At 60.2% G+C, this 20,743-nt stretch overlaps 1 protein-coding gene across 1 annotated transcript; it reads right to left on the bottom strand.

Moving 5' to 3' along the window:
* Positions 1–544: 544 nt before the first annotated feature.
* Positions 545–19,229, bottom strand: IL21R (interleukin 21 receptor). The gene is made up of 9 exons (XM_019541809.1): positions 19,116–19,229; positions 14,770–14,844; positions 10,217–10,331; positions 9,339–9,526; positions 8,070–8,221; positions 7,454–7,634; positions 6,233–6,350; positions 5,353–5,437; positions 545–2,482 (listed from the first exon to the last, which is right to left on the bottom strand). The coding sequence occupies exons 1-9, from the start codon at positions 19,123–19,125 to the stop codon at positions 1,616–1,618; spliced, it is 1,791 nt and encodes a 596-aa protein (XP_019397354.1). The 5' UTR covers positions 19,126–19,229; the 3' UTR covers positions 545–1,615.
* Positions 19,230–20,743: the final 1,514 nt, after the last annotated feature.

Below are 20,743 nucleotides of genomic sequence, written 5' to 3' on the forward strand. Positions count from 1 at the left end.
GGGGATCAGCAGGCATTGGGGGAGTCCCTGTTCCCCCGAGCACTGCCAGGAGTGACCAGGAATAACGGTCACAAGCTGGCAGAGGGGAGATTCAGGCTAGCTATCAGGAGACGCGACTTCACGGTCAGGGTGGCTAGGGTCTGGGACCAACTTCCAAGAGAAGTGGTGCTGGCTCCTACCCTGGGGGTCTTTAAGAGGAGGCTGGATGAACACCTTGCTGGGGTCGTTTGACCCCAGTACTCTTTCCTGCCATGGCAGGGGTCGGACTCGATGATCTGCCCAGGTCCCTTCCGACCCTAGAAACTATGAAACTTGTCTGATGCCAGGCACTGATGAGCTCAGGCCAGGCAGCTGCCCCTGGCAGGCAGGTCCTCAGCCAAGGCATCTCTGGGGGCTTGGGTGGTCTCAGGCCTGGGGCCCTGCTCCCCCATCATCACGCGTTACACCATGCACAGTGGCTTAAGGCCCCATCTCTGCCCTGGGGCCGGGACATTGCAGGAGACCAGCACAGGAGAGACAGGAAGGAATTTATTTGCACCCCGTGAGGAGGGGACCCTGCCTCACTCAGGATGTGCACCCTGATGAAAAGACAGCGATCGGGGCTGTTCCTGCAGCTTCTGCCAGTCCATATGCCACTGGTGCCCAGCAGGCACTGCAGGAGCAGGCCCTCACACTCGTTAGCACCGTCACGTTAGCAGTAAGCACAGGTGCCCCAAGCAACACACCAGCAGCTGCCTGGGCACCAGGGGATGCATCCATCCTGTGCTGCAGGCAGGAGCAGCCCAGGGGCCATCCCGCGCAGTTAACGCTAGAGCAGTGTCCACGGGCCGCACCAAGCCAAGCCAAGGTGCACAAGCTGTGTGAGTGCAGCCCCTCCGAACGACCGGCCTACGAAGGCTTGTATGAATCCAAAGGCCACGGACACGTCACACTGAGCAGGACATATCTAAGGAGTTTGGGAGGTGGTGGGGACGCGTCTGGAAGCAGGAGAGGGCCCAGGGCAGCAGCTGCCGAGACCTAGAGAGCCCCAGGCTGTGTTCAGCTCCTTGCATACTACAGTTAGGGTGAAGGCCACGCAGAGTGACTCCAGCCTCACTGACAAAAGGACGTGATTCGGGGCCTCTACAGCTAAAAGTATGAGCTGTTACTGAGGGAGTTAAGGGCCAAGGGTGGGAGCTATCACAGCAGCCACATGCCAAGGGGGACTTGCAGAGCCCATGTACAAGGGAGCAGCAGCTGCCCCCACTGTCATTCATGGGGAACAGCGGGGAATGGTCAGTTTAAAGTCTCATTGTCTCTACAAGCCAGGCTCAAAACGTACTGTGCATTTGCTTCAGTGAAAGGCAGGTCCTGAGATATGCCTGCTTTTCCTGGACTGGGTCCACAGCTCCATGGGCAGGAGCTGGACTCGGGAAGCTGCCAGACCCCTGAGTGAGTTTAAGCTGATGTGACACAACCCCAGGAAAAGGCTGATCTCTGTGGGTCTGCCAACTCACATCACCGTTTGCACCAAATGCACTTTGTTCTGCTCTGATGGTGTTGTTGAGCCCTGGTCAGTCCTTGCCTGGGAGCTGTGTGGGGAACAGCACTGCAGCCCCGAGCACGTGCCTGGTACTCAGCCTGGCGGTGTCCCGGCGACTGGGGTGGCAGGACGGCAGGAGACCCACTGTTTGACATAGCTCCGTGGGAAGTCCGAGACTTCCTTGTCCAGCGAGACGGACCCCGGGTCAGTCTGACTGCTCCTCTCAAACTCACAGTCCACGGGGCTGCCACAGTCGGAGTCCACAAAGCCACTGTCAATAGTGTCCAAGTCCAGGCAGACGGTTGGGTACCCATCGCTGGTCCTCTCACTGCGCGGGAAGCCATAGCCCTCCATGTCGGATGTGCTGTCACCCCCAGGGGAAGGCAGACAAGTGGGGCTGCCCAAGTCCCAGTCATTGGGATGCAGACAAAGGGCTCCCAAGATACTGCCCACCCCTTCCCCCTGAAAGAAGTCCATGGACACAGAGCCTGAGGCAACAACCTTGTCCTGGGTGCTCAGGTCAGCTGCCACCATTGCGCTGGAGCTGTCTCTGCCGTCGCCATCGAGGTCCAGCTTGGGGTAGCCATCCTCTCCGTTGCCAGCGCCTTCATCACCCAATGGCTCGTGACCCCGGGACGCACTGTGACAGCGGCACTGGGAAGAACATGGCATGAACTCATCGGCCACAGTGACGGTGTCGATGGAGAGGTGGCCGTAGGACCGGTCTGGGGTCCCCGGGCTGCTGTTCAGACTGGACAGCAGAGACAGGCTGTCTGGGCCGCACACTGCCAGGCCGGACCCGCAGGACTTGCCAGGGGGGTCCTTCCTCAGCAATCTCTTCTCCTCCTTGGGGACATCGCTGGACAGGTGCTTGCTGTAGACTTCCAGCACTTCAGGGAGAACAGTGCCCCAGTCAAATAAATCCAGGGTCACCTTGGTGCAGGACACACCGACCCATTTCTGTACAAAAACACATGCACACACACAGGTTACTACTGCTGCGCTTGGCCGAGCAGGAGCTGGCACCCCACTGTGCTGGGCAGGGGCTGCAGGGCTGAGCAAGGGCCCTGCACACAAGTGCCCTAAGTCCCTGGGAGCAGTGGGGATCCAGGGCCGCGACAACTGCGCTGCAGCCCTGGCGGCACTCGTGCTGCATTCGTGGACAGAGCGCTATAAAGCTTTCGGCTCCCTGGTTTTGCATTCTCCCCTCTGCCCTTTGGGCTCTGGGCAGCCAATGCCCCCTGCTTTTTCTGGCCAAGCACTTGGCTTTTCCAGCCAGCGCTGGCCCTGGCTCTGCTTGGCATCAGGCAGACTGAGCCTTCTCCGGGCCTGCTCCCCGTGGCAGGGCCCAGCCTCAGCTGGTCCCCTCTGCTCTGCTCAGGTCCCTGTGGGTTGTGTTGCATGTAAGTCCTTGTGTGTGAGCCCCTCAGGACCAGGTGCACACCTCTGGTCTGAGAGGTGCCTTGCTGCTCCTGACACCAAACCAAAAATACTCTTTCAACTACAGCAGACCTCGGGCATTGCTCCCGCAAGCCTGTGACAATCCATGCTCTTAGTCTGAAGGCAGGGAGATGCAATATGGCCCTGCCTGGCTTGCATCCACTGTATTAGGGAGCCAGCAGAGCCAGGAGCTGTACACAGGGCTGGGAAGGAGGACAGCTGGGGTCTGTCCTCGCTTCGGCCACTGTCCTGCTGGGCAACTTGAGACAAAGTTTTTCTGTCTCTGTGCATCAGCCAGTGGGGCAAGGACACTGCCCTCTGCAGTCAAGGGCTTTGATAACTGCTGCTAGGAAGAGCTGTGCCAGGGCCAGGCGTTACTGCCGTACCAGCCGCACTATGCTAGGTGTCCGGCTGGCATCTGGGGAGTGCTGGGCTCAAGCTGCTTCCCACTGCATGGAGAGCGAGGCACCTGGGGCAGTGCTGGGAAACAGACTGGTGTGTTTCTAGCCATGGGGAAAGTCTCCCTTGCAGAGGAAAGTGCCTGGCTTGTGTTAATCTATTGATAAGTGGGTGCAAGGAGGTTCTCCCACCTGCTCGGCCAGGCCTGGAGACAGGAGCTCTGGAGACAGGCCATTCCCACCTCTCCCTGACAGCAATCTCTGCCTATCCCCCAGGGCTAGCACCGCAGAGTGCAGAGAGCAGGCAGCGCTGCTCCACTTCCACTTCTTTGTCACTGCAACTCAGTCCCCAAAGGCACCATCAGCGCCGGGTGACGGGAGTCTCATGTTCGCTACCTGCCAAGTCCCAGGCCCTGTTGCCGCCTTTCCCCCTGCACAGCCAGGAGATGCCTCCTTCCGTACCTGCAGGAATGCTTTGGCAACCTGCATGTGCTACAGACTGTGGCTGGCCAAGCCCTAAAGCAGGTGCATTGCACCAGCCGGTAAAGTTCCTGCTCAGGTGCTAGCAAGGTCACCACATCCTCTCCGAAGCCTGTGCCTGCGCAGCCAGAGCTGTGCTGCGTGGGCGACTTTGCCTTTGCTCTGCACATTCATTAACTTCCCAGAAGCACCTCAGCTTCAGCCAGGGTGGGACTGAGAACGGAGCGGCTGGCTCGCCACCTCCCGCAGCAGGGGCAGCCCAAGCAGGGGCAGAAGGGCTGCAGTGCTCCACCCCAGGCTGTGGCTGCGGGCCCTCTGGGAGGACCAGAGCTCGTGGCAGCATGAGGATTTGTCTCCACCATAACAGCTTGCTCATGGCTCCTTCAGCTCCTCGGAGTCCCCGGCAGGGGGCCCAAGCAGCGCAGCGTCCAGCTCTGAGTGGTCAGCACCAGCTGTTTGCAGGAGAGGCTGGACCCCCCTTGCCCTTCCTTCACAGGTGCTGCCTTTCCTCACCTAGTTCAACCAGATCAGAAGGGGAGGAAAGGCCCATCAGTGGGTGTTGAGCTTGCTCGACAGAGGCAGCCTCTGAATCAAGACTTCCTGAACCTTGGGGTGAGTGCTGGGACCTGCATGGGGGGGCAGGGGTAGAGATCTGGACATGCCCTGTGCACCCACCCCTCAGCACCCAGTCCCTGCCTCTGTGCCAGACAGGATGCTGGGCTGCATGGACCTGTGGTCTGAGCAGAGCAAGGCATTTGTGTGTCCTTAAGTGGCACATACCGTGTGTGCACGTCCTGAATGTCTGCCCCTCACTTCTGAGAGAGGGAAGGGGGTGCGCAGGGCCCCACCTGTCCAGTCCCAGTAGCAAGTATGTCCCAGAGCCATCCCAGCACAGCCCCTGGCCTGACCCACCTTCCAGAGAGGCACGGAGGTGCAGGTGGCCGTTTCGGGTTATCAGCAGTAAAGGAGGCAAGAGGAGAGCAAAAGGCCTGATATACAGAGCTGGGGGCACCTGCAAGAGAGCCGAAACCTGGCTGTGAGCAGGCTGTACAAGCCCAGAGCGTGAGATGTGAAACGTTATCCCAACCATCTCTTTGGGGTGGGCTAAAGCCTGTATGCTCAGTACAAGGAAACACGAACCCTGCTGGGGGAGCAGGTGTTTCTCCAAAAAGAAGCAGAAAAACAGCAGAAACAAGAGATGCATAAAGTGTCCCTGATAAGAGCTGCTGTAACAACAGGAAATTGCGCAGGAAAGAGATAGCAAGACATCTGCATTCAGATGCCAGCACGGCTCCCATTCGCCCACGACTCTGCAGGGCTTGCTCTGGCTTCGGCACTTAACATCGCACTTGAGCTTCCCTTGGCCTCCTCTGCACCCCTGAACCTGCAAGCTGGAGGGTCGTGATAAGGCCCCATCCTCACCCACGCGCCGCTTGACATTCTCCCCACCCACCGCTTTCCTCTGGAAACCCCCGGAGCGGTGACATGCCCACCAGCTCAGGCATGGCATACCTTGAAATCGCCATTGTGCACCATGTAAAGCGGCTTGAAGAAGGGAGCCGGGTTCGGGATGAAAATCTTCATCTTCTCCTGCAGGCTGGAGCAGCAGAGAGCACAAGTTCAGTTTTGAGCAGGTGTCACCCAGCGCCCCACGCCCCAGGGTCTGGCTGCTGGCATCAACGGGCCAGGCATGCCAGCCTCACTGCGGGAGCCGTGGGACAGACACCGTGGAAGGGGCCAGGCTCATGCTCCGCAGGGCAGAAAGGGTGACCTCAGCCATCCCTCGCCATGTGCTTGGGCTGGCCCCGCGCTCCCCGGCACTCAGGCCCCAGCCCCTTGGGAACACATGTCTTTGTGCCCCAAGCTGATGGGACCCAGGCTGGGAGGGGGCCACCCCCAGAAGTCGCAGTTGCTGCCCCCAGAAGAAATGTGGTCTCCCCAACTCCACTGCTGGATGTGGTGCCAGGACCTGCCACAGTTTCCCAGAGCCCGGGCGCCCGAGGCCCTCACGTCAGCCCGGCCTGGTGTGGGTTGCAGAGCCCAAGACAGGTGCTGGGCCCTGCTCCGGCAGCGGTGCCCACCTCACCGCGGCTGCGCTCGGCAGCCCGGCAGTGTCAGCTGCCCGGGAGCAGCCTCCAGCAGAGGGCAGAGCGTGCCCGAGAACAGAGCCCGGCTCCAGCAAAGCCCCAGCTCGCAGGGCAGGGCCAGGCTGGGCTTTGCAGAGGAGATCAGGCTGCCTGGAAAGGAGCCTCCCCGTGCTGTGCTGCTGCGTGGGGAGAGCTGCAGCCCGCGCCTTGGACATCCCGGGTTCATTGGCATCCCAAGACCCACAGAATTGGAGGGGGCCCGAGGCCAGGTCAGAGGGGCAGGGCCCCCAGCCCCATGCTCTCACCTGCGGTGCTTGGTCAGCAGCAGCGCGATGGAGACAGCGGCCACCAGGACGATGCCCAGCAGCAGCAGCCACCCTGATCCTGATCCCGATTCCGATCCTGGTCCCCTTGTCTGAGCAACTGAGGGAAGAACAGGCAGGGTCAGGGGGCGGCTTGGGCAGGAACGAGCAGGAAAGGACGGGCTGGAGAAGCCCTGGGTTTCTCCCGGGAGGGGCCGGCTCTCTGGAGACAGGGGCCCACCTGGAGCAGGGCCTCAGGCAGCGCCAAGTCCCACATGCCCAGCCATGTCCTGGGGATGTCATGCTGCAAACAGCAGAACTCCGGCGGGAGTCAGAGCAAAGCCTCGTGCCCCCGCTGTCCTGGGCTCTCCTCCTTCCCAGCTGCCCAGGCCTCCAGGGAAAGGGGAATGGGCTGAGAGATGGGAGCAGCCTGGGGAGCGCAGATGTGTCCTATGGACTGGGCTGATGTCCCAGCTCTGTAACACCGCGGGAAGCACCCCCAGGGCATGAGGCTGCCAGGGGCCAGGTGGGTCACGGAGCCCAGCCTCTGCTCACAGGCACCAGACCGCAGAGTCCTGCACAAAGGCTCCTCCAATGGCTCTGAGCTCTGGCAGCAACTCTGGGAGCGAGCCAGCTCCACGCGCTTGGCACTGGGCTGCCAGCTCGTTGAACCCCATGGCCAGGGAAGCACCTGGAGCTTGAGCTGTGAGCAGGCCCATCTCCACCCAGGGATCTGGACACGGGTCCTGAGCACTGGTGCTGGGGCCTGCTTGTCCTAGAGCATCCCAGGGGCAGGCAGTGGGACCAAGAAGATCTGGCAGTAACCAGGTCTGCTATCCTTGCCGTGCACCCTTTATGTATCAGCAAACCCATGCAAAGCACCCGGGCAGCAGCAGCACCTCGTTATCCAGACCCACTGCACCCCCCAGCCCTCCCAGTTGCCCCCATACAGCAGGCTTTTCTGCATGCCCCGCAGCTGCCTCCATGGCTCCTTGTCCCTGCACGAGCGCTGAGGGGCCCTGGCCTGAGGCCCGTGCAGGGGATGTGAACCGCGTGACCGTGGCCTGCGTGGGTTCAGCTCTTTCCTGTCAGTGACACCGAATGGTTTTGCTAACCTACCACTTTTCTCAAGTGGTTTTACTGTATTTCTGGAAAGTGCTTGCTAGCATCAGACAGATGCGGGGACGAGCAGAAAAGCAGCATGGGCTGGGGGGGTGTATTTACCCTGGGGGCTGGTTGTCAGTCTCAGCGTGGGGCTCCACTCGCTCCATACGCCATGGTACAAGTCCCCGTTGGCCTGGGGCCTGGCTCGCACCTGCAGCTCATACTCGGTGCCCCCCTCGAATTCGAAGGGCAGGAGCACCAGGCTCCGCTTGTCCTCAGGTATCGTCTTCGTCTTCTGGTTCTGCACAAGGGAAAGTGCCGGAGCGTCAGGGCTGCCGTGGGGCACGGCTGCCGCCCGTGCCAGCCCCGCTGGGGGCAAGCGTCACAGGGAGCAGGAGGGGAGGGAGAGACTGCTTCTCTCTGCCTTTGCTCAGTCACTTCTCTGAGGGGTGTGGTGGGCCACAGCACTAGCTGGGGGAGCATCCGTCTGGTGACAGTCAGGCCAGAGCCCGAGACAAGCGAGCCAGGAGCCTTCCCCCAAACCCAGCTCCTTTCCGACACAGGGACCCCTTGCCCCAGTGCCCGCGGGTCCTGCCCCTTCCAGCGTTTCCGGCCGAGGCCAGTGAATGAAACCACTGCCCATGCCCCGAGGACATTGCGTCTCCTCCCTGCCCCTCCCGTCAGAGCAGGGGTGCTGGCCTGGGCCGTGCCGCGGGCATTCTCACTCCCCTCCTACCTCCCAGGGGTCACTCTTCTTCTTGTACCGTAGCTCATACTCCAGCTCGTCACCCAGGAGGTAATAGTCCGGGTGCTGGTAGATGGTTTCCCAAGAGATATTGTATGTGTCGGAGATCGTGGCCGTCAGGTTGAAGGGTGGGGAGGGCTTAACTGTGGAGGAAGCACAGCAAGGCAGGCTGAGGCCTCGTGCTGAGATGACCCCAAGGACACAGCAAATGCCAGAGCTGCCCCCTCCCCTGCAATCCACCCCCAGCAGCATGGTGGCAAGGGTCCCGCTGACACCTGACCCCGGCGTTTGAGGGGATCGGGGACGGCAGCTGGGCCTCCCTGCTTGCAGCGCAGAGGGGGAGCCTGGCACCTCACCCAGTGCAATGGCCCTGTGCCCCCACAGGTGCGGGGCAGGGCTCCCAGGTCAGCTCCTGCCTGCCTGCCCGGGTGCAATGGAGCAATGCTGGGCCAGGGGGTCAGTGCAAACTCCTCATCACGAGCGCCCAGCAAAACAGACCGCTATCCCGCTTCAAGCGCGCAAGCCCATGCCTCCACGTGTGTGTGCATGTGACACTAGCTGGCAGCCTGCACTCATCACCCAGTTTCCTTTCCAGAACAACACAGGCATTGAAACCCTACCAGCTCCAGGCCTACGTGCAACATGTGCCTGATATACCAGAGCTGCCTGGCTGCTGGGCACCCGCTGGCCTTGCAGCCAAGCTGCCTCCGAGGTGAATTGGCAACACAGCCCGGCCTCCCCCTCCTCCTTGGCACGAGGACGAGCGGCCCCAGCAAGAGCCTGCTCCAGCAGGGGAGGGGGTCTGCCTGCCTATGTGACTGCAGTGCCCCGTCTGTGGCAACGGCGTCACGTTCCTCTTTGCTGCCCCACAGGAAAGGCTGCTGAGGCTTGCAGGGGGAAGTCCATGGCACACTCTGTGCGTGACATCCCTCTGTCACTTTTGGTCCTGGCTAAAAAGCCCACTCTGGCTTTGCTCAGATACGGAGCAGCCCCGAGTGAGAACGGTTCCTTGCTACCGCATGAAGAAGAGACAGCGAGGGACTGTGACAGCAAGGACACGGGGCTTGCTTGCCTCCTGCTACGCTCTCCCGCCGGCCGGCGTCAGGTCTGAGCCAGAACCTGTCAGGACCAGCCTGGGGTAGCCAGGAGGACACGCACCCCTCAGATGCTGCCATGCACGCAGCAGAGGCTCGCAGCTTCACACACATAGGCACACGGATGCAGTTCCCAAACACCAGACTCATCCATGCTTGCACTCACTGCTATCACCCAGGAGAAACTTGCTGCAGCTCTTCGAAGCTGCATGCTGCCCCTTGGCCGGCTTGGCCACGCACACCGTGAACGTGTTGTCAATGAAGAAATGCGTCTGGTCCTCGTAGCACACGTATTGCACATGGGTGCTGTTTCTGGAGAGCTCTGCCAGGCTCCAGGAGATGTTGTCTTTGTCCCTTCAGAAACCAAGTGCACAAACATGTTGTGTTGCAGCGGGGCCAGTCCCTGGCTTGCTCTATGCAGCTAAAGAACAAGGCAGCAGAGGCGCTCGGGGAAAGCAAGGGGGGCAAAGACATGTCCACAGGGAAATTCACTTCTGAACTCAAATAAATACCTGCAGGAAAACCTGCAGGCTCCATTGACTGCACCCTGAGCAGGGTTGGGAGAAGGAACCTGTTGCTGAAACAAGCAGGAAGCCAGCGCTGAGGTGCTGGCACGTGCAGGGAGGTGGTGGAGAGGGGAACCCAGGATAATGTGCAGCCTGGCAGGGGTTGTGTGGCCGCTTTCCCCCTGGGAAATCCCTGTAAGCGAGACCTCGCCAGGTGAGAAGGCAGAGGAGGGCCAGGTGCTGCAGGGTCGCAGGCCTGGCCAGAGGCAAATCCAGGTGCTGGTGAGGGGAAGGGGCAGCCAACATCCTACGAGCATGGATCTACCTCCTGTTACCAATGAAGTCCATCGCCAGCCACCAGCAGACCCTGCCTCAGCCTTGAGGGCACAGCTGAGCTTTGTGGGGAGAGGAGCAACGGCCTCAGGGAGATGGGAGCTGTGGCAGGCTGCAGCTGCGGGTGGCCCGTGACGGGAGTCATGCAAGCCCCAGAGCCCACCAGTGAGCTGTGGCCGGCTTTGCCTCCTCTGCACACACGTACCATGTTGCTGTGAGGTTATATGAGGTCCCGCTGGTGGTGCTGAGGTTGGTTTTCAGGAAGCAGGAGAGCGTCTCTGCGTAGTCCACAAAACAAGAAAGGTTGGTGCAACTGGCACCTGTAAGGGCAAAAAGGGAAAATGATGCAGCAGCTGCAAGGCTGCAGGGAACAGCCCTGCCAATCACCATGCAGCAGTGGGCCCCAGGCTCTCCATGCCAGCTCCCCAGCGTGCTTTCCCTGCCCCGTGCTTCCCCTGTACCGGGGTTCCCCGGTCAGTGACTCGCTTGAAGCCAGAAGGTTTTCTCACAGCCCTCTATCACAGCTGGCCAAGGCTGCACGTAGGCCCTGAAATGTGAGGAAAGCCCAGCGAGGGCTGAACGTGCAGCCTTAACTCTACCTTCTTCCATGTAGGCTGCGTGACACACGGCCGCTTACTGCTGCTTCTGCAAGGGCTGTGTTTGAGTCAGGGCAGAGCTGGAAACATCTGCACACTGAGCTGCCTCAGCTCAGCGTTTCCTAACATCAAGTGCTGGGGTTTGCAACTGAAACAGTCTTGCACGCGTCTCCTGCGGCATTTCCAAGACTTACTTTTTTTAGAAAAGGGGCAGTTTAGTCATCCCTTTGCACCCTCCATTAATGACATTCACATCTTGGTGACTCCCCCCAACCCAGCTCCAGGGCTCTCCAACAAGCTTTTCTGCAATCCTGGCACAAGGATGCTTTAGTTCTTTCCTTCTTACAATTAGTGCCAGATGTCCAGAGGTGGACGGGATCCGCACAGCCTATAAGCCTGAGAACAATAGGGGTGAGTTTGTGAGCAGGCGCTCAGGGGAGGTCACAGCAGTTACTGGCTCAGGTTTGTTACAGCAATTATTTGTAGCTGAAAACTGCCATAAAACTGCCCTAGATGCCTCCTCCTCTGGCTCTGCTGACTGCTCTGTTCACACGCCAGCGCTGGTCCGTGCAGGCGAGGGTGGTGGCAGCGGGGACACCAGTGCTGTGCTCAGCAGCACTGTGCTCAGCGGCGTGCAGCCCTGGCTGGGCTATGGGAAGGAAGGAAACTCCATGTCTATGCTGAGGGAGCGGGGCCCGTTGGGCTGTGAGCTCCTCTGGGCAGGGCTGCCTCCTCCTCTGCCTTTGTGCAGCCCCAGTCTAAGGGGGTCCCAATCTGTCCGGGCCTTCAGGCAGGTCATAAAATAGATATAAACGACAGAGGAAACATGACACTCGATGGGCAAGTGCAACTGCAGCTGCTGCAAGAGCCTCATGCCTTGCCAGTGGCCCTGAGCGTGGGCTGCTTCACCATCTCCTTCATAGAGGAGCCAGAAAGACTCCTCATGTCAGCCCAGGCAATCCCAGCACCACGGAAAGCGCAGACAGGCATTTCCCCTCAGGCAGGAATGGGCTCCCTGCCTCCTCTCACCTTGCCCGTGGCAGGGCGGGTGGTGCAGGTGTGAAGTGATCACAAGGCAACCACAGGATTGGTGTCATTGAGGGTTACCGGTGTGAACGACATGACAGCTGCTCCCCAGGCCAGTCAATGGGGAGAGTGGCCTGTGCATTTGTGCTGTGTGTGCCACAGCAGCCAGGAGCCCTCCAGGGTGGCACAACCCCTCCAAGAGCAGCTCAAGGCTTAGGGCAACAGAGCCTGGGCTGCCACAGCTGACGGAGGCTGGAGCTTGTGATGGAGAAGAAAAAGCTCACACAACAATGGAGTCCAAGGTTTCCCACAGACTTTGCTCTGCTGATTTCCTTCTTCAGTCTGTTTTCTCCTACCAGCTTATAGCCAGGGAGACCCTAAATAGCCATCAGGGTTGGCAGGAGAAGAGTGGATGGTGCACTCAGAGCAGCCACCAGTGAAGACACAACCATCCATAAGTCATCACGCACCTCCAGCTCCAGGCCCAGCACCTAGAGGGGACACACCAAGGGAGAAACCGCAACCTCACAGCTTGAGCCCAGGACTGGGAGCCAGCCTCAAGTCGGATGAGCCCTTTCCGATGGACTGGGGAGCATCAGTTCTTCATAAGTCAATTCATTTGTGAAACCGGGACAGCCCTGGCAAGACCATGGCCTGGGCACATTTGGAGTGATGTGGATAAGTTGCTGCATGTCTGACTTCACTCCAACTTGAGTGTTTCATTCTGACTTTAGAATCTCACTCTAGGTTTCTTGTTCATGTCATTTTTGTTTCTTTCAGCCCTGGGCTTTCAATCTGAGTTTCCCCTCTGGTTTCAGTGTCAGCGTCCCACGCCTGCTCTCCCATTTGGTTTCAGTTTGGAGCTGGGCCCATCCAGACTGCCCCCAGGTAACCCTGCACCAGCTGAGGCCATGCTGTGTCAGTGGGTCTGGAGCAGCCACTTGCAGTCCATGTCCGTTGGCCTCTCCCGGTGCTGAAGTATTCATCTGATGCCATCACAGCAGAGTGGCCATGCCTTGGGGAAGCAACAAGGGCAGAGTTGGGTTTCAGGCCAGACTTTCCAGGGACCGCAGCAGACGAGTGAGCACGAACTGCATTGTTGCAGTCCTGCAGAGCAGCACTGCTGTTCCAAGTGATGTGACCCTTTCCAGAGCCATCAGCACCGGTGTGTGAGCAGGTCCTGAGAAAGCCGCGGGAGGACCACGGTCTCCAGAGGGGAGCAGAGATGAGCCTTCTTCCAAGGGTGTGTGGCCCCACAGCAGCAGGCACTGTGTGGAGACTGCTGCTCCCTGCACAGTGCATGGACTTGGTCCGTGCTAGAAAGGAGGATCTTGACAGGTTCAAGCCATGGGTGGCCATGATGCCCCTGGTAGCTGTGTGGCTCCTGCTTGGCTCTATCTCTAATATGCCCTCCCCTGACTGCTTTCCTGCCATGCCTTGTTGTTACTGAAGGGAGGCTGCCCATGGGCCTGAGAAAGCCTGAGTCCTACCAACTCATCAATTGGTCCCTCCCAGACCCTGCTAGTCTCAAGCACCCTTCATGCTAAATAGGCTCGTTTGGCCTGGCGGCGTCCCTGCAGCCTGAAGGACAGATTGTGTGGTCTGCTCCTCCCCTACACCACAACCCATGCCTTGCACGCATTACCACTTACTTGCCTCAGCCTCTCTTGGGACTCTCAGACCCTCTGGGTCCCTCTGCCCTCTGTCTCTGGCCCCTCAAGCAGCTCCCTCTGGGCTGGGGACTCCTCTGCGCCCTGCGCAGCTCCCATCTCTGGGTTGGCCAGCTCTGTGCCTTGCCTTCTGTCCTTGCTCAGCTTCTCCCCTTCAAGTGGCAGGCGCAGCACAGTGCCCTGCTACAAGGCATCTCTGTCGAAGCTCCCGTCTGAGGGAATGCTGCTGTTTCCTCGCAGCCGGACGCAGGCCTCGGTGGGGGACAATGGAGCCATTGTCACAAAGGCAGTGGGCACGGGGCTTCCCGCACCTGGTCTGGAACCAGTGGGTGCCGCATTCAGAGCTCAGCCGGGAATTCGCTCCAGGCCTGTGTCCAGTAGGGTCAGACTTGACAGAAGGGCCTTCCGGCCTCGCGACCTGTGAATCTAGGCTGGCTGCTGCTGCCTGACGTCCTTGTGCTCTCCTCACATTTCATCCACTTGCTGCCCCTTCGGCAGCAGGGGCCTGGGGCCCACCTCTGCTGCGTACGTATGCACACACACGCAGAGCCTCTCGTGGAGAGCAGGGCTCTGAGCCCTGTGATGCCACCACAGCACTGACTATCAGTGCTGTTTGGCTCCTGCAACTCCCCCAGCCCAACCCCAGGGGCAGGGGAGGCAGGGAGCAGCTGACCAGTGCACGGCCCTGATTCAAGCTGCGGGCCTGTGCAGCTGCTGGATGCTGCCACGGCAGGTGCTGGAGGACAGAGCTGAGCAGCAGGGTGGGGGGCGAGCCACCCCCTACCAAAGGCAGACCACCAGCACGCTCTCTCCCAGGAAAATGCTCATTAGGTGGGGGGAGCAGGACTCTGGCTGGGGGCTGGGGGCTGCCCCAGGCTGTAACTGGGCCCTGGAGCTGGCTGGGCAGGGAAGGGTGGCTCGTAGACCCATGGATGCTCTAGCTCAGGTGTGAAACAAGCCCAAGGCTCTAGTGAGAGGCGGGGGGCGGTGGGGCGGTGTGCAGCTGTTTCCTGAAGAGCCCCTTGTGCCGCCGGCTGCTCTCTGAGCTGATGCTCTCAGCGAGTCAGCCCTGGCCCAGCTGCCTGGGGACCCGTACCATGGGGGAGTGGGTGCCCAGGTGCCCAAAACTGGGGCACAGCTGAAGACCCTGGCAGGTTGCTCCAGAGGTGCAGCACTGGCAGGTCCTGGTCCTGCCCTGCAGCCGGGATGCCAGGGGGTGGTTTGAAGTCGCTCCTGGGGGAAGAACCATTTCTCCTGCAAGTCCCCCAAGCCCTGCCGGGGGCCCAGCCTACACAGGGGGCAAGCAGGTGGGGGCAGCATAACGCCCAGCCCAGGCCTTCACCCAGCAAGCCCCAGCTCCAGCCCAGAGCCTGGGCCACTCGCTGCTTGGTACCAGCCTTGACACAATGCTTGGTCAGATGTGAGGCCTCCGGGGCGTGACAGCCGGGGGAGAGCTGGGAACTTACTGTGCTGCAGGAAGAAGAAGAAGGCAACAGCTGGGAGCCACAGCACGTTCCTCATAACGATCCCCGGTGGCTGCCCTGAAACAAGGAGACACAGCCTCAACCCCGCTGCCACACAGTGCAAGTCTTACATGGCAGCAAGGTGCGCGCTGACTTGCCCTGCGGCTCAGGGAGTGAGCAGATAGCCATGGTGCAGGACCCGCTCTCAGCTACGCCCAAGGCCTTGCTGCTTGCTGAGTTCCTGTGGGTAGAAATGCCTTTGAAGAGTGAGCAACAACACTGCTGCAACCGATGCAGGTGCTTGCATGGGTACAGAGCCAGGTACGCAGACGGCACAAATGTCCCGATGGGGCAGCGGAGGAATCTGGCGATTCAGCCCACCAGGGTCTCTCCCTGTCTCTGTGCATTGAAACACCAGACAAGGGCCCCCAGGGATGCATGCTGGACCTTTGGCAAGGGGAGGGGAGCTGGTGAAGAGCACACAAGAACAAAGCGAAGCGTTCGGACAGACAAGCAGCTCTGCTCCTCTGAGACGAGGCTTTGTGCTTGCGCATGGGCATCAGCTCATCTGCTGAGCGCGCTCTGCTCTCTGCTCCCTTCTGCAGCAAGCGATGCCAGGCTGCTGTCATGTAACCGTGTGTTATTCCAAGATAAGTTGCCTGCTTGGTTTCTACGTATCGTGGGGTACATAGGACAGACAAACCAGTTACAGTGATTCAGCTCAAACACAGCAAGGCCCTTCCCCGTGCCATCTGTCCAGACCCAAAGGCAGTGTCTCCTGCAGGATGTGGGTTAATCCTTGAAGGGCTCTTGTGATGGGTTTGGATGAGAGTCTACAGTGGTGGATAGCAAGGACCAAGAAGGCTGATCAGATTGTTTCTGAACATGTGTGACATGACACTGCATGACACACACATGTTTCTGCTAGCCCGCCAAACCAGTTACCCTATTCATCCTTAGCCTGGACTTTTTGCATGTTTAACATTGCTCGTTATGCAAATGCAGACATTTACATGGAAAGTGCTCATGCTCAAATCCCCGCAGGGCTGGGGCTGCTGCTACCCTGCCGGCCAAAGCCTGTGACAGGCTCGCTCCTGCCTGCACCTGCCCTTGACACGGATCGCGAGGGACTGTGGCTGGGCGGTGCTGGGAGCCAGAGCATGCGTGGCCTCGCTGGAGCGCTTGCCCAGCCCTGTCACACTGCGCTGCATGGTGACATGCGCCGGGGAAGGCACCGTGCGGGGTCACACTGTGCTAGGAAGACCTTGGAGAGGCAGGACCCTGGCCCCGGTGGACCCATGCTCTGAGCTTGCGCTGCTGGGACCTCCACGGGAAGGCGTGGGCGTGGGACTGCCCACAGGGTCCCAGGGGACCAGGGCGGTGTGTCAGCCGGCCCCACCTCCCTATCGGAGAGGAGCAGGCTCGGGCAGCCTGCAGCTCCGTGGCTGGGTCGTGCAGACCCCACAGGATGCAGCTGCTCCCGTCTTCCCCGGGGCCTCAGCAGAGGCGAGGAGGCTGAGACCACCTGCCCTCCTGCCATCCTCCCCCACCACTCCCAGCCCCCACGACCTCTCAGTAGCAACTTCTCATCAGGGGAATATTTGCGTGGTGTCAAAACTTCCCAGCTTACTCAACCCGTGAAAGCAAAATCATTTTAGCAGCTGCTGAAAAGCCCCTTTGGCCCCAAGCTGGGCTGAGACGGTCTGTTGCTGAACCGTGGCACCAGACCCCGCTCCCAGCAGCGACCTGCCCCAGCTGGGCAAATCCCATCCCATCCTGGTGGTGCCCCCCGGGCTCAGGGAGCTGGCACCCCTTGGCCAGGCCCTGCTCCAGGGACCGGCCCGTGCACTGTCAGCAGCGGGGCTGCCTGATGCTCAGCGGAGGTTGCCTGAACTCCCCAAGCTGCTCCCCCTGCACCTGGCCCTTCATGCACCCTCTGCCCCCAGGAAAACACCCCTCGGGTGCTGGTTCCTTCTCAGCTCCTCACAGAGCGGTCACTGCTGCAGGTGCTGTTTCTACTGGTACTTTCCCCAGTTCTGCAAAGCTAGACCACAGCTCAGCCCTTCGCACCCCCCAGCCCCTGGGGCAGCACAGGGAGCCAGCGGCCAGCTGGGTGTGCAGACCCCTCCTCTGGGAGAGAAGCCCCTTCTCTGCTGGCCACTGCAGGCTCCTTTTGCTTCCTCTTCCCTGGACATGACTATAGCCGTGGGAGCCCCCGACTACTCTGTGGCTCCGGGCAGGTCTCTGGCCCCTGCAGCTGTGGGTGCTACAGCCATAGGCTGGGCCGGACTGTGCCAGCACCGGGGCCCAGACCCTGTAATGCAGAGAGGTCGCAGGAGCTGGGGAGCTCTGCCAACAAGCAGGCCCCTGCCTCCAAGGGCGCTCGCTCAGAGGCCCTGATCCAGGGTTGTGCCTCTCTCCTCTCCTCCATGGCTTCCTTCTCCCTCTTGCAAATCTCCCCTATGATGCCAGGGCCTGGTGCCTCCAGCTGCACACAGGCCTCCAGCTGCTGACCCTGTGACTGCATCAGTGCCTGGCCTGGCTCAGCCTCCTGCTGCCGTCTTATGGCCACCCGCAGCAGCCCCCTCCTCAGATCTCCAGCTTGCCCCCATGCCCAGGCAAACTCCTGCCCTGCCTTGGCCGCTTACACCACCCCTGGCTGCCGTCCCTCTTGTCTTGACCGGGGCAGCAGGCGCTTCCCAATGGCTGGCCAGTCCCAGCCTCCAGCGCACCTGGCTGTTCTTGCCCTCTCAGGTGTGCGGGCAGGTGCAGCACAGGTCACGTCCCCCCTCCAGCTGCTCTCCTCACCCCAGATCCTGTTGCTGCTCTCCAGGCCCTGCAGCCTGGGTGCCCCCTCCTCTGCCCGGCCAGTGCAAGGAGCTGCACTCCCAGCTGCCCATGCGAGACACTCTGTCCTGTGCTGCGAGCCCCCAGCTTCCAGAGAGAAGCGTCATCGAGGACACGGGGCTGCGGGGAGGAGTCAGCGTGCCAAGCCCCTGGGCCAACAGAGGACAGGCATGGGGACAGGGGGACAGGTGCTGTGCAGACGGTGCAAGGGCTCAACCCTGAGGAAGGGAATTCAGGGGCCCTGCCTGGATGACAGTGATGGGACACGACTAAGAAAAGGAAAGCCTGAATATCTGAAAAATGTCCCAGCACGGAGGGGAAGGGTCCTCGCCTGGAACAGCCTCAGGTCCACATCACCCCAAGCCCCCTTGTGCCCAGAGCCTCTTGCCTGGCACAGCTGGCGGAGGGGCTCGGTGCTCCCCTGGAGCCAGGGCAGGGCTGCCAGCCAGGGCCACAGCCATGGTCTGTCTCCCCGGGGCACAGACTCCGCTCCAAAAGCAGACGAGCTCGGGCAGGAGCAGCTCCGGGGGTCCCTGCAGTGCTAGTGGCTGGACCAGCTCACGACTTCCACAGAGGCAGCTGCTGCCCGGAGCCCGCTTGCTCCCAGCATGCTGCGGCACTACACCCTGGGGGAGCCTTTGCCCACTCTCTCTGGTGTTGCCTTTCCACCCGATTCCTAACCTCCTACACAGCCTTGCCTTTCCCCACACCTCTCCACCTGCCACCCACTTCTGCGCTGAGCTGGAGGGATGGCATGGCATGGATCAACTGGTAAGAAGCCAGGGGCTTGCTTCCTCACTCTGCCACTGAGTTACCGCATGACCTTGGGCAAAGCACTTCCTTTCACCATTTCGGTTTCCCTGTCAGAGATGGGGAGTAAGATATGGATGGATCTTCCATGCCGGGAGCTGGGTGGGCGTGAGCCTACATGAGTGGGGCACGGTCAGCAATACCTGGTGTTGAGCTGGGAGACATGGAGAAGCCACCTCCACCGGGCTTGAGTCTGCTGTATTTGGAAATGGCCATCTGCGCTGTGTGGACGTGTGTTTCTCCCTGCTCTCCAAAGAAGCCTCACAAAAAATGTCAGTTATAAACACTCAGAAGAAAAGAGGAAGGGAATCTAAAATCCCCAGGCACAGAGAAAATAATTTCTGTTAGCACAAAACCCAGGAAGGTGACAGGAGGCGGGGAGGAGAGGGCAGTGAAAAGTGACCCAGGGAAACAACCAGGCAAAGATTCTCCCCCAAGCATTGAGCTTTGAGACCAGCATGTGCTGCGATGATGAAGAGCCCGGGCCATGCAGTTAAAGCAACAGGTCAGGCACCCAGGAGGCAGAGTGACCCGTGGTCTGTCCAGCGCAGGCCAGCGTGCATGTAGGCAGGGCATGAGCACAGTGTCAGCTACGAGACAGATTCAAAATGCAGCCAAGAGACCAGGCATCGGCACGCTGCTTCCAGCTGGCAGCCAAGCTCGGTGGGAACTGGTAGAAACATTGACATTACCTTGCCTCATGCTCACAGCCGTCCCTGGCAGCCTCCCAGAGAGTCCATCGGGCCCGACTGGGGACAGGGCCAGAGTTGTGGCAGCGACTGAGCGCACAGGAGCTGCAAATCAGGTGAAGCTCATCAGCACCAACTGAGTAAAAACCAAAAAAGCAGCGCGCGCGGCAGGGCGGCAGTTCTGGAATCCACACGGCAAACGGTGGCTGACGTCAGCCTCGTCTCAGTATTACTGTGCAGATACAGGAGGATGTGGTGAGGGCATGAAAGGCAGTGAATGAGCTCTGACACCCACACTACTCCTTGCTCTGCTGTCTGCTTTTCTATGTGAGAAAAGGGTGGGAGAGCAAATAAAAACCCACCAGGCCAGGCCTCTGAAGGGTTATTGGAAGTGGGTGTGTAATGCCAGTGAGTTCATCAGTCAGAAGGTGCTGGGGATGGGCTCCCTGCCAGGACACCAGAGAATGGGTTATAATAAATGGTTCAAATTGCACCATCCACCTGCCCGGCCATGGCCTGAGAGCTGGCCGGCACAACCGTGGGGAAGGATCCCTGGGAGGCGTGGACACAGGGAGCCAAAGACCTCAGACCACAGGGCAGAGGTTTAGTGCAAGCAGAAGCGAGAGTGGTCTGGACACTGTCCAGGCAGAGAGGAGCGAGCCTGTGGCCTGACTCAGCTGAGCGGCCGCCAGCGGGGCACAGGCCATGGCCGGTGCAGGGCAGCCCAGAGCAGTGCGGACCCTGCTTCCTCCTGGCCCGCCAGGCTGGGGGTGGCCCGGGAGAGCCCCTGAGCTGGGCTAGCCGAGCCAGGGGAAGGATGGGGTCGGCATGGGCGTGGCAGAGGGAGCGGGCAAGTGGAGGCAGGAGGTGCTGCAAGGACTGTGGGGACCAGGGGGACTGGGCAGGGTGGGGACCAAACGGGCCCCCTCTTACACCCCTCCCAGTGGAACAGGCCCAGCACCTCTCCCCGGGCATGCACGCGTCCTGCGGGGCATCCCGACGCACACTGAGGGGCCTTGCGGGCAATCAGGGCAATGCTCTTGTACCACCTGGAGAGAATTGATTATTTCCCAGCCCATTAATAACTAAGGAGGATGTGAAATGACATCTACTAAGAACAGACACCTTGAAATCGCAGGCCTAGCTCAGCTGCACCCAGGAGGCCCAAAGGGCCGTCTGAGACGGCAACGCTAACATGTTTAACGATTTCTTTCCCTCTGTCTTCCTAAGTAGGGACCAAAACAGCCACCTCCCTGCTGGGCCCCCCTCGGGCCCCGGGAGAGACACGCCTGGGCCAAAGGTTAGTGAGGAACTAGCTAGGGAGCTTCTGGAGGGGCTGGACGTATTCAAGTCAGCTGGCCTGGATGATCTCCACCTTGGAGTTCTAAAGGAATTGGCCAAGGTCATTGCCAGTCCCCTGGCACGGCTTTACGAGCACTCGTGGTGCTCTGGTGTGGTCCCAGAGGACTGGAAGAGGGCCAACGTAGTCCCCATCTTCAAAAAAGGGAGGAAGGAGGACCCGGGAAACTATAGGCCGGTTAGTCTTACCTCGATCCTAGCCAAGCTGTTTGAGAAAATTATGCTGGCACACATCCAGGAGGGGCCAGCAGGAGACTGCATGCTTAGGGGCA

Source organism: Crocodylus porosus, unplaced genomic scaffold (genome assembly GCF_001723895.1).
Source record: "Crocodylus porosus isolate Cpor-Errol unplaced genomic scaffold, CroPor_comp1, whole genome shotgun sequence".
In the NCBI taxonomy this organism is placed as follows: domain Eukaryota; kingdom Metazoa; phylum Chordata; order Crocodylia; family Crocodylidae; genus Crocodylus; species Crocodylus porosus.

What these genes read in the sequence shown, in the direction of transcription:
- IL21R (XM_019541809.1), bottom strand. An exon ending in TATAACCTCACAGCAACATG is followed by an intron (nt 9,527 to 10,216) that starts GTACGTGTGTGC and finishes TGGTTTCTGAAG; the next exon opens with GGACAAAGACAACATCTCCT. An exon ending in TGCACAATGGCGATTTCAAG is followed by an intron (nt 2,483 to 5,352) that starts GTATGCCATGCC and finishes GTTTTTGTACAG; the next exon opens with AAATGGGTCGGTGTGTCCTG.